At 31.8% G+C, this 17,315-nt stretch overlaps 2 protein-coding genes and 1 pseudogene across 3 annotated transcripts; 1 reads left to right on the top strand and 2 right to left on the bottom strand.

Annotated features, from left to right (window-relative positions):
- Positions 1–698: 698 nt before the first annotated feature.
- On the bottom strand, positions 699–4,538 carry LOC113861899 (receptor-like protein kinase FERONIA). The gene is made up of 2 exons (XM_027495001.1): positions 4,302–4,538; positions 699–3,980 (listed from the first exon to the last, which is right to left on the bottom strand). Exon 2 carries the CDS (start codon positions 3,914–3,916, stop codon positions 1,217–1,219), a length of 2,700 nt encoding a protein of 899 aa, XP_027350802.1. The 5' UTR covers positions 3,917–3,980; positions 4,302–4,538; the 3' UTR covers positions 699–1,216.
- A 3,116-nt stretch (positions 4,539–7,654) lies between these two features.
- LOC113862632 (alpha-galactosidase 1-like) lies at positions 7,655–11,024 on the bottom strand. Of its 2 annotated transcripts, XM_027495719.1 has the most exons (15): positions 10,870–11,024; positions 10,696–10,754; positions 10,499–10,555; positions 10,139–10,173; positions 9,947–10,050; positions 9,783–9,858; positions 9,632–9,690; positions 9,490–9,555; positions 9,328–9,411; positions 9,124–9,188; positions 8,768–8,850; positions 8,581–8,671; positions 8,451–8,500; positions 7,989–8,129; positions 7,655–7,863 (listed from the first exon to the last, which is right to left on the bottom strand). In XM_027495719.1, the coding sequence occupies exons 1-15, from the start codon at positions 11,022–11,024 to the stop codon at positions 7,771–7,773; spliced, it is 1,218 nt and encodes a 405-aa protein (XP_027351520.1). In that variant the 3' UTR covers positions 7,655–7,770. The 2 variants fall into 2 exon arrangements, 1 of the variants encoding a protein (XP_027351520.1); XR_003504467.1 differs by lacking the exon at positions 8,451–8,500 and having other exon boundaries at positions 7,736–7,863.
- Positions 11,025–14,851: 3,827 nt separating this feature from the next.
- LOC113862466 lies at positions 14,852–15,805 on the top strand (annotated as a pseudogene).
- The last annotated feature ends 1,510 nt before the right edge of the window (positions 15,806–17,315 follow it).

Below are 17,315 nucleotides of genomic sequence, written 5' to 3'. Positions count from 1 at the left end.
TTTCCTTTGCGATAATAATTTCTCTGATCTCCTTACTTTTATAGTTTTTTCAATAATCTCCTCCCAACCACATTCAGCTTATTTCAATTGTCGTGCCAATCTCATTCAGACATAAACTAATTTTCTTGGCCAATGCTACCTATTTATTTTTTTGTTTATCATAACCTAATTTATGGGGTAGCACAAAATTAAAATAATTTATAGGGTATAAACACCCATATACTAAAAGAAAGACACAAATGAATAAACAAATATGACGGTGGAAGTTTGGTGCAAGAGTCACATTCATGAATGAAAATGGACCCTTTCCTCATCCTTTCTTGCCCTTCTTTGTTATATACTCACAGCACAGGTGTCATTATTATGTATTCATACATACAAAGGCAACCGTTGAAAAATGCTCCTTCCCTCTAACTCTTTCACACGTTAGTGCTCATCCTTATATTTAATTCACAATTTAATTATCTTTAATATTCCTTCATGGTTAGTGGGATCCCAAAAAGTTTGACAACAGTGACATTTTTAGAAGATTTTTTTTTCATTTTAGACATGAGAATTTGTCATCACACACCCACACAGTTCATTCAACTGAACAAGGATCACCCCACATATAATGCATATAGATCATGATGATATATATGAAATGTATGGATGGTTACACGTCAATATCATGGGCATGCTTGGTTTAAGTCAGACCTTAAAGGTCAAGAATCAAGATACCCATTTCATTGCTATATTAACTCTTGACATGCATGATTATGGTATAATTGTTTTTTTCTATTACTATCATACTATAGTTATACAAAATACAGGGTTATAATTATAAACAGGAGCGATCAACATCTTCAAGGAAATCACTAGGTGATTATGATGCTGAGCCTGTTGACTATATGTAGACTTTATCTTATGACAGCAACAAAGTCATTTTCCTTTAAAAAGGGAGAGACACATGTAATCTTTGTCTTGCACGTCTTATCAATGGTGGAGAAAGAAAGGGAGGGGTTTCCAAAAATTAAGATTACAACAACCTCGTTACAACATGTTTGCTCTTCAATCTTTATATAACGTAGCCACAAATTACAGCTTACATAATCATAATAAATAAGAAACAAGACAAAGGAATAGAAATAATATTAAGAGAATCAATAGAGTAACATTCAAGTTTACTGAAAGAAGATTGCACTACAGAAGAACTTGAGTGGTTTACTGCATGACCTTAGCGCCCTTTTGGATTCATGATCTGGGAGAATACAGCACTAGGGGTTAATCCATCAGAGTCTTCACTAGCCAAGCTTCTACCTCCAATGCTCATTGAAATGCCACTGCTTCTGGAGTCGGTCACATTACCATCATAACCTGGCAATGCATCAGGGTCCTTCTTTCCTTTAGAATCTGCAAACATTGCCTCCTCTTCATTGTGAATGCCGCCAAAGCCATTGCCACTTTCTTCTGCACTTTCTTGCAGCTGCAAAGCGAACTCAAGGTTCCACAAGACATCACCCATGGATGGCCTATCAATGCCTTGGTCTGCTACACACTTCATTGCAGTCTCAGCAAACTTTTTGAAGCATTCTGGAGCTATCTTGCCCTTCAGATAAGGATCAATGATTTGGTCAAGAATGCCTTTCTTGTAGCAATGAGATGCCCACTCAGCCAGACTCACTTGCTCTTTAGCAAGGGCCGGGTTCAAAGCTGGTCGTGCACACAATATCTCAAATAGAACCACACCAAATGAGTAAACATCAGATTTGTCTGTCAGTTGCTGCCTCCTGAAGTATTCTGGATCCAAGTACCCAAAACTACCCTTGACAACAGTACTTACATGGGTATTATCCAATGTTGGACCTGTTTTTGACAATCCAAAATCAGAAACCTTAGCCACCCATTTTTCATCTAGTAAAATGTTTGTCGTCTTCACATCACGATGGATGATAGTGTGTTTAGCACCAGTGTGTAGGTAGTGTAAACCCCGAGCAGCACCAATGCATATCTCAAGCCTTTGCTTCCATGGCAGTGGAGGCTTCTGGGTCTTGTACAGATGCTCCCTGAGTGTTCCATAGGCCATATAATCATAGACAAGGATCATTTCAGTGTTTTCTTCACAGTAGCCAATCAGTGAAACAAGGTGGCGGTGACGAAGTTTAGAGAGCATTTCAATCTCAGTTTGGAATTCATGAACCCCCTGCTCAGATAGTGGATTTCCACGTTTAATTGCTACTTTGGTTGTTCCACCATCCATTTCTCCTTTGTAAACCTTACCAAATCCCCCCACACCAAGAAGCAAAGCCTCGTCAAAGTTGTTCGTGGCAGCCTGAATTTCAGCAAATGAGAAATGACGACAAAGGTTTGATGGGAGAGAGGATGCGTAACTTCCTGTGGTGTTGGTCTTGGCAGAAGCTGCAGAGTGTGAATTACCATAAAGAGAAAGTGGAAGCCAGCCAGACGGCCCTTCACTTGCACCAGAATCTTTTCCATGCCTACTGCGACGCGAAGCAGCAAAAGCAAATACCCCAATCACAAGTACTAAAACAACTCCTCCAACAACAACTCCCGCAATTATTCCCACATGACTCTTTGATTTTCCATGACTAGATGTCCTAGCCAATGACGGGTCAATTATATCTTGCAAAGGAGGAGGAATAGGATTTGTCCCTGCCAGATTACCTGTAGTATCATTAATTTTGAATATCTCCACTCCATTCAAGATTGCATCATAATACTGGGGCTTGTTACTTGTATCTGGATGCAGTGCAAGCCACAAGTCCTGCCGTGGTTCCCCATTAGGAACAAATACAACGTAGTCTTTATGCACTGGAACCCCATTTGAATGTGAAAGGCCAAAATCACGTGCCCAGGCAATAACATCAGCACCACCAGGCTGAGCAGTTTGATTGTTGAGGAATATATCAAATACTCTTTGATTAATCTGGGTTATATTTGTTGAGCCCTCACAAAAATGGAGTCTCACAAGATAAGAAAACCCAGAATCAATGGAGAAAATCCAAGTCAAGTTGTAATTCGAGTTGATATTGGCATCTGGGCCCATTGATCTGGCTGTAGTGTAGACATCTTGTGGAGCAATATAAGCTGGTGTGCCCGGAGGATACTCAAACTTCACACCTGGATCCGCAGGCTCAGTAACGCCAAATGCAGCCCCAAAGAGGTAGGGCACATCATCAGACCATGACCTAAACATTCCAGTATCATGTGAAGGTGAAATATCATTCCCACCCACATTTAACCTATAAAGATTTTCAAGTGCAGTGCTGTTATCAATTGTGAAAGGTGTATCGGTACCCACAATCACGGTAGATTCATCCGTGGAAGTATAAATATCAGGCATGGACACAACCTCAATCCCATTAACAAATGCATAGGCGTTCGAGGCATTGGTAGATGGGGTAAAAGTTACATTCAAGGTTTCCCCTTCAACATATATAGAGTATTCCTTCACAATGTAGGCAAAATTCAAAGCCAAGGTGGTCTGAGCAACACTGAAGTTCCTAAGCACGGTGTAGGATTGTGCCGTTACACCAAACAGTGCATTGGATGCATTGAGGCCAGCATAAGAAGCCGAATAAAAGTACAGCCGGAGGAATTTCCGACCGGAGGCCACCGGAAAAGTATAGGTATAAGGTGCGTGGAACACGCGTGCCGTCATGTAGGGAACCTGCGGGACTGCAGGATCTTGAGATGCAGCCTGCGAAGTCAAGGAATTTCCGGCCGAAGAACCAAACTTGGAACCAATATCAGTGGTCCATTGACGGCCATCAGTATCAGAACTAACCGGAGGACCACCACAATTCAGCAGAATTTTATCTGCAGGCTTAAAATCCTGAGCTAGGACAAGTTCAATAGCCAATACCAAGCACACAAGCAATGGAACACAAACACAGTACTGATTCATGCTCCTCATCGTAACACAAAGCTCCAAAGTAAAACCAAAACCAGAACCAAAAAACCCTGCTTTGTTTTCTCACCTGCAATTGCAAACACCCTTTATATGTAAGTACAATTTAAACACACCCAGAAGTTGAAATCACACAAAGACCTTAAATTTGATTAAAAGATCTGATTTTTATAGCACCCCAGATCAGGAAAGGAAAGTGGGGGATCATCATCAGTTTCGACCCAAAGTTGACAAAATCAGCAAAATTCAATAAGGGAAAGTGATGAACTAGATTTACAGTGAATAATAGACTCAACGAAAAAATGAGTGAGATGATGAAGGCTAAAATAGTGTAAATGGCGAGAATTAAAAGGAAGAAAAGTGTGGAACAAGAGAGAAAGAAAGGACTCACCTCATGCCATGGGAAGAACAGCTGAAAAAGCAACTCGGTGAGTCAAACCGCAACGATCCCGGAGCTTTAGGGTTGGATTGCAGTTGCCAGTTGTAGTTAGAAAGACTACGAGAGAGAGAGAGAGAGAGAGAGAAGGAAGGAAAATGGAGCGAGAAAATGCCAGAAACAGAAAACTGTCTTAAATACCACACCTTAATTGTAAGAGAACAATTTACTCTTTCACGTGTAGATGACACTATAAAAGTTGTATTATCTCTAACATTTATTATAAAATAATTTTTTATATTTATCTTTTATATTAATGATTTTAACTCACTTTTTCTTTTTAATTATGTTTTTTATTATATAAAAAAAATTATAAATTTAAAAATTTACAAATATAAATTGTCTGAACATAATGAGTTAATGAATGATGTGTTCTTCTTTTGAATCCAAAAGTATCATAAGTTTAATTTATTAAGATTTAGAGTCAAATGAATTCTTATTTATTCATTTTAACAACGATCTTATTTTGATAAATATATTTTAACAACAAATTTTTTTCATTTTTTTGAAAATCAAAATGAACGAGTTTTTAATCTGGGAATCAGACAGACAATTTACATAACCAGTTAGATGCAAAATTTCTCAAGAATTATTTGAAAAAAAAAACACACTAATTTATTAACCTAATGGGTTAATTTTTTTAAAAAATTATTAAAAAAGATTGTGGAATGTGTATCAAACTTAAGATCCTTTGAACGATGGACCCACTTCATAATTCATTATATATTTTTTTGTCAATTAATATTCTATTTTACTTTTTAAAATTTATAACATATATAATATAATTATTTTATATTAATTTATTATATGATATTACATATTTAATTATAATAAAATTAATAAGTGATGAATCAGTATTTTTATAAATTCAATGACCAAAACTGCTTTTATAAACTTTTGATGCTTTTTCAATGTAAACAAATGGAAGATAATTAGTTGGGTTTAGTTGTCTGTTAATCTTAGTTTAAGAGGGCCACCTGCTGACGATGTGACCGTTTTGACCTTCAGCTTGTAAGTCTGCTCGTATTTGTATTAAACTATACGTAATTTTCTTTTCATATTTTATTTTAGAATAAATATATATAATTTAAAAATTAAATAATAATATTTTATATTTTATAAATTTATAAAGAAAAATTATTTTAATTTAATTTTATAATTATAAATAATATATCAAAATAATAAATATTTAATAAAATTAAAATAATATTTTAATTGTATAATGTAAAAAATATATCAATAATTATAAATTTAAGAGATAATGTTTAAAAATATAATAGATATATACAATAAAAAATATAGAAATTTATATAAGATCTTTTGCTGGTTTTAACTCTAACTTATAAAATAAGTTGGAACTTCTATTATTATTAATACTGATTAATGATTAGGATACATATATTTTATCATCCATTATATTATTTTTACCATTTTTTTAAATGATAGACTTAAAAACTACACATTTTAAGATATTTAAATATAAGATGCATGGTATTATTTAATTTTAAGAAACTAATTTTGAGATGAAATTTTTTATTGAAAATGTTTTTTTTTCTAATACTAGTTTTTCTTTAATTTTAAAATGTTTATTAATTTTGAGATAAAATATTTCATATTGATGAAAATGATTCTTTTTATTACGAGATTATCAGCTGATATAAGGATAAAAATTTGATAGATTTATCTAAATTAAGTGCAGACCAATTATAATCATGAATATTATGAATTAATGAGACTAATCTACCTTACCTAATACACAGTTTACCCATTTTAAAAAAGTGTCGAATTTTCCATCTTTTTATCTTAATTTTGTTGAAAAAGAAATATTGAAATGTGAAAAATGCACGTTCATATTAACACAAAAATTTTGACTTATGATAATTAAAAAAAAAGGGTGCTGTAAAAAAGTATAAAATTTCAACCACTAAAGTTTAATATTAATGTATCATTAATATAAAAAATGATACCATAAATAGATTTAATACTTTATATTAATGAATTTCGTTACAAATTGAATAATTAATTTTGAAGGAAAAGAGAAATTCAATGAGGTGATGATTGGATGACAGATCAGTTTTGCAGTATCCAACAGACAAACGCGTTTATGAAAGTAACTTACAACTCACAACTTGCAAACGCGTTTTCATCGTTCTGCTGTCACTCACCTTTGCTACGCTCAATTCATTTGCTGACATAATCTTTCATTAAACTATGTATTAAATCAAATCATTGAATTCAAAATCATCTAATAATTATTTTGATTTGTACACAACGTGACATTCTTCTGTTGCTATACTCCAGATTCCCACCTTTCATTTTCATTTTCTTTTTCCTCCATATATTTGCTTGATTTTTCTTTTCTTTTTTTTTTTTTCTTCAAGGCCCCTTTAACTTTAATCATGATTAAGGAATAATCAAATTTAAGTCTAATGAATATTCAATTACTAAGAAATTATTCACAACAAATAAAGCATCTGTTTATTGAATAAATTTAAGTAATTATGTACTAAACATTAATTTATTTATTAATATTATGAATATTTTTAAAACAAAATATAAATCTATAACACAATTTTTATGAATTTAAAAAAATGTTAAGGGAGTATCAGAAATGGCTTTTTTTTTTCAACGGCAGGGACGTCTGGTTTTAAAAACATAAGCATAATTGCATGGAATGGGGAATTTAATTTTTGTGGAAATTTAAAATTGTTTTAAAAATATTTTGCTTAGATGTTTAATTTTAAACACTCAAAAATTAAACAATTTTAACTGAAATTTTAATAAATTAAAATTGAAGAATTATAATTTCATCAAAAGGGTAAATTTCATACCCACCTCCCTTCTCACTCCACACCGTCACACTTTATTGAGTTTGAGACTGTTGTGGCTTTCACAATAGAGAATTAGTGGTTTGGTTCCATAGTAATATCATCATGGATGAGCCCCTTAACCTTTTTAGTCATAGTAAAAATTTTAAATAAATAGACTTAATAATGAAGAAAATTACTCTACCCATACCAAAAGATAAAATTAAATGAGAAAAATTTTATTATTTAATTCAAACTACATATTTTAAAATGATATAAATTTATTTTAAAATTATATTTTTCTTCATATTTTTATATTTTTTTAATGAATTTTAGTTAAGAATCAAGAATGTATTGCTAAAAAATTGATGGCCAATTGAAAAGTGAGGATTTGACGTTTAAGAAAGTAAAATACTAAAATCAATTTGAATGCAACACCCTTAATTGATATCATCTTATTGACTGATTCCATTGGGCTGGTACACTAAATAAGGTAGCCACTAGCCAACTTCTACCAATAGAAGCAAATGAAGAATGTTTATTGAAGTGAAGCTGATATACAAATTAACACTTAAAAACAGTGGCTCCATAAGCTACACTCAAATGTGTTTCAGAACTCAAGCTTTTGGCTTCAGCACATACATTTTACAAGCATGTGGATCTACTGTGGCAGTCAATTTGTTCACAAACGGTCTCATCAATGTCTTGTGCTGCATGCATTAACATTACCTTAACAGCATCAGTACCCCCAACAAAATTGTGTTGAAAAGAAAGCATTCAATACAATGTTACAAAACAAAAGATTAAATGTATCATAAATACAAATTTACAATACCTCCCAAAGGTCTCTTGCTTCAATAACACTTTTAGGTGGAATACCAATATCCTTCCAATTGGCTGTAATAGCAATTCTCCAAGGGCCACGATTAAGCAAGACAACAGCTACCCTGTACCCTGAAAGAGGACCTGCCCAAATCTGTCCAAAAACATACCTATGAACATTTCTTGCTCACATGACATTAGAGACTAGAGATGACAAAATGAGCTAATTAGGCCCTAACCCAGCCATCAAAATGTAGGGCTTAGATTTTAAATTATGAGTCCAAATTAAATTTTTCCCTTTCTAGTTTGATTTGCATAGGTCTTGGACTTTTACCAGATTTAGACATTATTTTACAAGCCTAAATTGAATCAAAGCTTTTTCAGCCCAACTTGCTAAATTTCACTGCCCACAACAGACTATTTTTCCAACTCTATTAGAGACAAAATCATATGTCATATTCCAAATTCAACTTACCTCAAGGTCACCTTCCATCCTAACTTTTTTACCTTGTACACCTAGTGAATCTGACATGGTAATAGATAAACATTAATAACAGTAATAAATTACAATAAGAAACCATAGAATGACCGTGGTTATGTATCACCTTGGTTAACTGCAATAACTTCCTTATTTGCCACAATCTCCATAGTCTCTTTGGTCATATTTCGAACATCACATCCTAGAAGAAGAGGAGCCTGCAATAAAGCTCCATGTGAGGGGAAATAAAAAGCTCCTATACATGCTTTAACATAAATCAATATACTTGAAAACAAAAGAATAATAGTATTTACCTTGGAAATTGCCCATAAACTGAAGTGAACAATATATTCATCTTTTGTCATCCCTCCATTTCCTACCTCAAGCATGTCAGGATCTGTTGAATTTGAATGATTAATTTATACAATGACTCATAATTAGATTAAACCCAAGGAAATGTCTATTACCACACCGTATGTTTATTGTCCTCAAATTTTAAAAAAAATTATGCAAAATAATCTTAACTTACTATTGATATAGTTATAAAAATAAAGATATTTTAGACAAAAGTCACTTAAAAGGGAGTAGTAATAGACGCATGAGTGTGGCAATAGACACACCCTAAACCCAAACATAAAAATCTTAAATGTTGTGCTGATGAAATTCTAACCATTCCAACCACCAGGTCTTGCATACTCAGCATAAAACTCATTCATGTCTGCCTTTGAAATCATACTGCCAAAGGCAAAAGTTAAGATTAATAGACAACCTAGTTGCTAAATATCCAACTTTATACTACAATTTTGATGAACAGCTACAAACCCTACTTCACATTTAAAAGACTAATTGTATAAACTGAATGCATTGTTTTTACCTTTCCCATGAATCACTGATGTCATTAGTAGTTCTCCAGCTATTTCCCACTTTAGCACCCCATAAAGCTGGATGCATGTCTCCCCTAACAAACAAAGCATATGTGATTAAAGGGAAGGACTTAAAATTGGAGGAACAATAAAATGCTAGCACAAAAAATTACCATTCACATAGTGAGAAGAAGATTGGACGACCAGCCATCATTAAAGCCCGAGTCATAATAGGGTATCTATTCACAAGCAGACCATAGTTTTCAAAATTATATATGATGACTAAGGGGGAATACTGAAGAAAGTATTAACTACCTAACAGTTGGGTTTGATCCACCATTGTTACAGTTATCATACTTCAAATAATCAATACCCTGTAAATAAAGCATAACAACCACATTTTGAATTGCATTAAATATGATGATGTCAACGAAAAAGATGAAGAAATGAGCACAATGTATAATACCCATGATGCAAAAGTCTTGGCATCTTGAAACTCATGACCTAAGGAACCAGGCATCTTTTTGCTACAAGTAAAATACCTGCGAAATTGACCAACATAAAAGTACAAAACTTAGTTAAAATGTACATGGAACTAACTTGGTCAGGTGATTGGCCAAAGATAGGTACCCTGCATCTGAATAAATTCCAAGCTTAAGACCCTTGCTGTGAACATAATCTGCAAGAGCTTTGATGCCAGAAGGAAATGTTGATTTTTTTGCTACCAGATTGCCCTATAGCAACGAAGAATTTTTCTTTAATTGAATGTGAGAACTTTCAGGTAACCAGCAAGAAAATGCAAATGCATTGAGGCAACCATACCTTATCATCTCGATTTAATTCAGCCCAACAATCATCTGCAGGAATAGAAAATTGCGGATATAGGTTTACTATATGAGCTCATGACATTTTGCAAAGTAAAAAGTGCATAATAATAAGGGTTTTGCTAACTAGTACCTTAAAGACATTGGTTAAGAATTAAATAAAGAAAATGTTCATATTAAAAATCATATAAGGGGTACATTAAAAATCATGGGAGAAGCACGTTATCATGCTTTTTAATTAAAAAAAATTCTACTTTTGATTCCTTAACCAACGTCCTAAAGGCAATAGTTAACATTTTTCTAGTAATAGAGGTAGTACTAATAATAAGAGACTTGAAAAATGGGTGTTTTCATGTACCTATGTTGACATAGGTGTATCCAAGCTTGGAAAGACCAGTAGAAACGAGGGCATCCGCTGTAAACCCATATTGAAGAATCACACTACTAATCGTTAATAAAGTTGATCTTTAACAACAACTCATATAGTTTTATATGATAAATTGACAATGATAGATGAATACAAAATTCACATAATATATATAGATGACCCAATACCAGTTTCTCGGATGATTTTTTCATTAATTTGACAGTTAAAATGATTCCAACTGTTCCACCTGCACAAAACAAAAATGTTATGACAACTAAGTATCATAAATCAAGGGATACTAACAAAATAAAGAAATGACTCATCTCACAGAGAAGAAATTTACTGATAATTAACACACATACCCCATAGGAGGAGTTCTACCAAGGCCATTAGCAAGTAGATTCCTCCTGAATTGGTCCTCATGGTTGTGAAGTTTTGTTGCAGTGACACTAGTCAATGAAAAAAGCAAAAGGGTCATCAAAGCCACCACCATCTCACAGCCAATCCTTCTCTCCATTGCGTTCACTTCAAGATCTTTCACTTCCACAATTGCAGCGAGAAAAACAAGGGTACCTTAGGCCTTATCTATTTATACACAAAGAGGGTCTTCACTGATTGTGCTCCTCAGTCCAAACTCCAAAGCCATGTTTTTAACTGTTCTCCATGACTTACCATGATTTTATGACATAAAGTACATGTCAATATTAAACCCTTCAACAAAATCTTCTCATTAATATTCTCACATGCTAGACAAAGAAAATACTGAATGTTTAATATATTTTTGAGACATTAAGAGTATTTTCTTCATTTGATTCTTTCTTTATGGGAGTATGTCATTATGCTGAGCTGTGAATAGCAGTAATAATTTTCTTGAAAATAAAAATAAGAATAAGCTAAATTATCCTGCGCCCGGATTCAGATAATAATGGGTATTTATTGTTTTTTACCTGTATAGATAAGAAGAAAACAAAAAAGCTCGGTGTGTGCCCACCCTATTGCAGTCATCATATAACTGATTTCATTTCAAATGGAGAATCGCAGTCCTTAATTAGAGTTACATCCCTCGTGGCTATTATTATTACATAATATAACTTTTATTATTTATCATATTCTTAAATTTGTATTTGACATAACTTAGCCCTCAAAAACAAGTTTATAAGACTTGTTTTTTACAATTTCTACTTTGAGTATATCCACATTCATAGTCAATATAAAATTTCAAACCACTGTTTTACACTCAATATTAAACATTTAATATGTAAATGACGCAAAATCAGATCGAAATCCTTTCTTTTTTTACGCAAACTACTCCCTGGACTGAGCAATTACCGTAGAGAATGAGGCACATTACATTGAAAAAAACCGAAAGATGAAGTAAGTTGTACAAATATATGGAAAGGTAGGGGAGGTGATGCTAAAACCACATAAAAGTAGCGAGAAAGGGACCACTAAACGGGCTTTGATTTCCTTTTTGACCAATGCATGTCAGTTCAAATCGGAGGATAAGGATATCCCAATATTTGTTTATTCACCAAAAGCAATTGTTTTTCATCTGTGGGAACTCGCTATCCTTATAAATAAATAAATATTTATAAATAATTTTTTAATGAAAAATATGTATTTATTATATTAAATTTATAAAATATAATAAATATATTTTTATAAATTATTATTATTATTAATTATTTATTTTTAGTCTTTTAAAGTTAAAAAAATATTTTTAATTATTAGTTAAGATTTATTAAAAATTATAAGAGTATGGGAGAATATATATATATATATATATATATATATATATATATATAATTGTTTTAGTATTTCAAAAAAAGTAGTTAGATATTAGTATTCCTCGGGCAAAGTAAGATGCTCTGCTCTATCTTATTTTAATAATAAATATGTTATGATTTGAAGCTGTTGAATTTGCTTGCTAAAATATTCAACTTCCAGCAATTTGATAATCAAGTGCTACCAAATTTTATGGAGTTTTTCCACTGCTACCAAACTATTTTACTATAAAAAAATATTAACATAGTATCTTTAAAATGTTAGTTAAAAATTTTAAAATAAAAATATACTCATTTTTTATAATTTTATTAAATATATTTTAACACTAATTTTAATAAAAATTTATTAATTTTTAACCGGTATAGTCTATTATAAGTTTTTCCTGAAGCTCATGACTTGTTTCTTTTATGTTGTAAATATTTCTAGTCTTCTCTTAAATTTCAACTTTTTAACTGCCCCAAAAGAAAAAAGAGATCTTCTATGAATTGTTTATTTGTTAAGCTGTGTCAACGAATTTATAATTGAAAATTTCTAAGGAAAAGCGATGATTAACCTTTGGCACTTCATGACCTGTGTATAGTTAAATTCACAGTTCACACTTCACATCTATTAAACGCAATATTTTTACAATTATAGTAAATTACCTTTATATGAATTTGAAAATAGTATACAATGATGAATAGTAAGTTATCATTACCATTGGATATAGTTTCCAAATCGAAACATTAGACATTCATATATAATATTGAAACTCTTCTGATCGAATTGGTATATGATATTTTAAAATTTTAAAAAATCATTACTTCATTTTTCTTTTTATAATGTTATGATAAATATAAAATATAAATAGTATCTTGATTATATTATAATTTATTTTAGACTATCTTTGCTTTTTTTAATTAGTTAATATTTCTATTTTTTTCTCTTTTCTTTTATTTATCTAATGATTTATTTATTTATATAAAATGAGATAGTGTTTTGTATTGATGATTTAATTTTACTTAGGTGCCGGTGCCATTTACCTATTCTAACTTTTATGATTATATTATTATTTTTTGAATGGTTACTTTAACTTCCTATAAAGATTATATTTACTATTTATATATTTTTTTATGACTTTAACCTAAAAAAATATTTTTTTTGAATAAAAAAAATAAAGTATTTATTATATTTTAAATTTTATTAATTAATTTAATAAAGATTGTTCTCTACTAATTTTAAACAAGTTATCAAATGGTTTATATGAGTTGTTATTTAAGTGACTTCAATGAATTTAAAGAGGATGGTGAATTAAGTTCTCAAACTTTTTCTTAATTTATTTATTTTAATTCTTTTTTCAATGAAATATAAGAAATTAGATTAAAATATAATAGAATGAATGATAATGCAAAAGATTTAGAATTTTAATAATATAGATAAACAATATAATAAAACGTAAACTTAGAGTAAACATAAAGAGATAAAAGAAAAAAGAATGCAAACTCAATTTATGTTAGTTTGATACCTTTTGTGACCTATATCTAGTCCCAAGCAAGTAACATGCTTAAGAATTCTACTAACTTTAAATTTTTTACAACTAAAAAATACACTCTTATACTTTGGAATTAGGAATGGAAACGAGTTAAGACACTCGTGAGGGGCCTATAACTTATAACTTATCTAAAGTCTAACTTGGCTTGACTGATTTTTAAAAAAGACAGACTTAAACTTTTGAAAAGACCTATTTATATAAAGAGGTCAGATTTAAGTTTTTTTTAAAAAAAGCCTTTTAAGTTTATTGGCCAGTCCAATTAAATAATTATATTATTTTATAATTTATATTTATTTGTAACAATTTAACATAAATATAATTATCCAGAAAAATGATTGATATATATATATATATATATATATATATAAGATTTAATTATATTTTTTGTCCCTATAAATATAGGCATCTTTGTTATTAGTCCCTACAAACATTTTTGTTAAGAAGTAATCATTCTAAAGTAGGAAATTAAAAAATGATCTCTGCTGTTAACCTCCCTTCTGCTAAGTGCTGAGCTGACTGACGGAAAGTCAGTTCAGCACTCCACGTGACGCCACGTTGTCATCTTAAGTCCCAGTCATAATCTACGTTATTATTTTTTATTTAAAATTAAAATTTGCAAATAAACCCCTAAACTTATTTTATATATTTGCATAAAAATCCTTCTTCTTCTCCATTCCTTTAATCTTCTACATACCGGCACCTCTCCACCTCCCTTACCCCTACTCCTTTCTCCCATGACCACTCCCTCTCCTTCTCCCTCCTTACACCGCCACTCTCTCCCCTTCTTCCTCTTTGCCCTATCACTCCTACCTTTCACCTGCACACTCCCACCCTCCTTCTTCTTCTTCCTCTTCCCCACACTCTACCTTCCTCACCCAACCCCAACCTCCACTCCCCCTCCTCCCACCCCTTTCCAACACTCCTTCTTTTTCCCACATTCCTACCATTTCTGACATTTATTTTTTATTCTCACCTCGTGCAGAACCCTTGTTCAACCCCAATTTAATTCTCTCATGCTTTAGGGTATGATGCGTCGTATCATGACGGTTCCGTTCTTCGCCAACAAGGTGGTGCAACGGTATCGATTCGGATGAGAGGACGAAGCGGCACGCGTCGTCGACGATGTTCACCGGAATCCAGATTCAGCCACCGGTGGCATTGTGCTCCGGCGAAGGCTGCAATTGATGATGTATAACAGCATGTGTAGAATCATGTTCGATATAAGGTTCGAGAACGAGGAGGATCCGTTATTTCAGAAGTTAAGAGTTTTGAACGGTGAAAGAAGCTGTTTGGCACAAAGCTTTGACTATAACTATGGTGATTTTATCCCTATTTTAAGACCCTTCTTACATGGCTACTTGAAGATTTGCAAGGAAGTTAAGGAGAGAAGGTTGCAACTCTTCAAGGACTATTTTCTTGAGGAACGAAAGTAATATATATTTTTTATTTTCTTAGTAATTATTATTATTTTATTTAATTATTTTAGATTTGGGTTTAACTTTATTGGGAATCAATTTTTACAGGAACCTCGAAAGTACAAAGAGAACGGACAATCAAGGACTCAAGTGTGCCATTGATCACATTTTGGCAACCATGTTGCTCGAAGTTGGTAATGACAGTGACCAATTTGTTTGGTCGACCTACCTCTACTTTAGTGGGAGGGTGATTTTCAGTATCATTATCCATTAGTTCAACAATATCACCTCACGAGAATAATAAAACAAACATCACCAACACCCACTTAAATAGAGAAAGGTTTCTACAAGGGTCTGCAATCGGTTTTGGACTTTGCTTTAGCGTGCGAGAGAAGCTTGGGGTACTCTTTGGTGGTGAACTGGATGGAGGTAGTAGGGGTGCTGGGTGGAGGTAAGAGAAGCATGAGAATAAGAAATAAATGTCGAAAAGGGTAGGAATGTGAAAAAAAAGGAGGAGTGTCGGAAAGAGGTGGGAGAGGGGGGAGTGGAGGTTGGGGTTGGGATTAGAGGAGGGAGAGTGGAGGTTGGGGTTGGGGTGAGAAAGGTAGAGTGTGGAGAAGAGGAAGAAGAAGGAGTGTGGGTGTGGGTGGGAGTGTGCGGGTGAAAGGTAGGAGTGAAGGTTGAGGAAGAGTTAAGCAGGAAATGGTGTGTTCAGTAACCATATATCAAGAAAGGGGTGAGGGTTGGGGAAGAGTAGATTTTGTTAACAGGAAAGAGATAAGAGAAGAAGATGGACCTTTTTGTAATTATGTAAAAGTATGTTTGAAGACTTATTTATAATTATATAATTTTAAATAAAAAAATAAAAAAATAAATGATGTGGCATATTACGTGGCGCCACGTGAAGTGTTGAGCTGACTTTTCGTTAGCTAACTCAATACTGAACAGAAGAGAGGTTAACAATAGGGATCATTTCTTAATTTTCTACTTTAGAAGTACCATTTTCTAACAAAAATATTTGTAGGAACTAATCACAAAAACGCTTATATTTATAGGAACTAAAAACATAATTAAGCCTATATATAATGTAACATTGATTAACATAGTTTAATATTTATACTTTAATAATATAACAATTATAATTATACTATTAGAGTACCAAAATTAAATTTATTGTAAAAAAAACTATCAATTAAAACTTTGTCTAATTTCTAAAACATCTCAATTCATTATTAGAATTTATTCTTTCTTAATTCTTATTTTAATCTTTTTAATTTAAATACTTTTCAGTTTCTTAGCCCTAATATAATTCTTTAAAGTCATGGTTGCATAAACAAAAAACAAAAGTTGCCACTGAGGCATGTCACCGACGATTGTTTGTGGTGATGTTGTCGCATGTTCTGAGGTGGCCATTAAAAATTACTATTTGATAACCCTAATATATAATTACTTATGTATTTTTTTTTTGCTAAATATAGTATTTAAATATAATTACTTATCATATTTTTTTTATTTTATTAATAATAAATTTTTCGGCTTGTTAGCCTGTTAGTTACTAATTCATTGGCTTACTAGTCCATTAAATATAAATTGTTAATATTATTTGAAGGTCTTATTATTAAATAGACTACTGGATCATGTCAGATTTTTTAAAAAGACAGAGCAAGCCTAAAAATTTAGTCTATGTCAAGTCATAGGCCTAAGTTTAAGCTCTAATTTTATGTAGTAAGCCAGACTCATTTAACCTCCAGCATAATCCATTCTCATCCCTATTTGGGATTCCTTACCATGTGTGTTTGAGTCTTTCAAGAATCAAGAGATACATCACTCTAGTTCTAACAATAAATATTTTGCCATTTTTATAATCTCAATAAAAGAATATAGGAAATCATTCTCTAACTAGAATATATATTATAAATTGAAACACTATAATGTTTCTCAAGAATAAGTGTATTTGGTCAAGAATTAAACAAACAATTATTAAAATGATATTTGTAATATTTTTTTTAATGCTTTCAAAAAAAATATTAAAGAATGAGTATTTATAGAAAATAATTTGTGCAGATCATTTGGAATT

This window comes from Abrus precatorius, unplaced genomic scaffold (genome assembly GCF_003935025.1).
Source record: "Abrus precatorius isolate BTA unplaced genomic scaffold, Abrus_2018 Scaffold3, whole genome shotgun sequence".
Classification (NCBI taxonomy): Eukaryota; Viridiplantae; Streptophyta; class Magnoliopsida; order Fabales; family Fabaceae; genus Abrus; species Abrus precatorius.
The sequence above is the reverse complement of the archived record's forward strand: the minus strand, read 5'-3'. Positions and strand labels throughout refer to the sequence as shown.

Bases quoted from the DNA above. Each gene is read 5' to 3' on its own strand.
- LOC113861899 (XM_027495001.1), bottom strand. From the start codon at position 3,916: ATGAGGAGCATGAATCAGTACTGTGTTTGTGTTCCATTGCTTGTGTGC.
- LOC113862632 (XM_027495719.1), bottom strand. From the start codon at position 11,024: ATGGAGAGAAGGATTGGCTGTGAGATGGTGGTGGCTTTGATGACCCTT. The intron at 10,556-10,695 runs GTATTGGGTCAT...ATGGGTTTACAG, and splicing joins AAAAATCATCCGAGAAACTG to CGGATGCCCTCGTTTCTACT. The intron at 8,501-8,580 runs GTGATACATAAC...TTACCATGTCAG, and splicing joins AGTTATTGCAGTTAACCAAG to ATTCACTAGGTGTACAAGGT.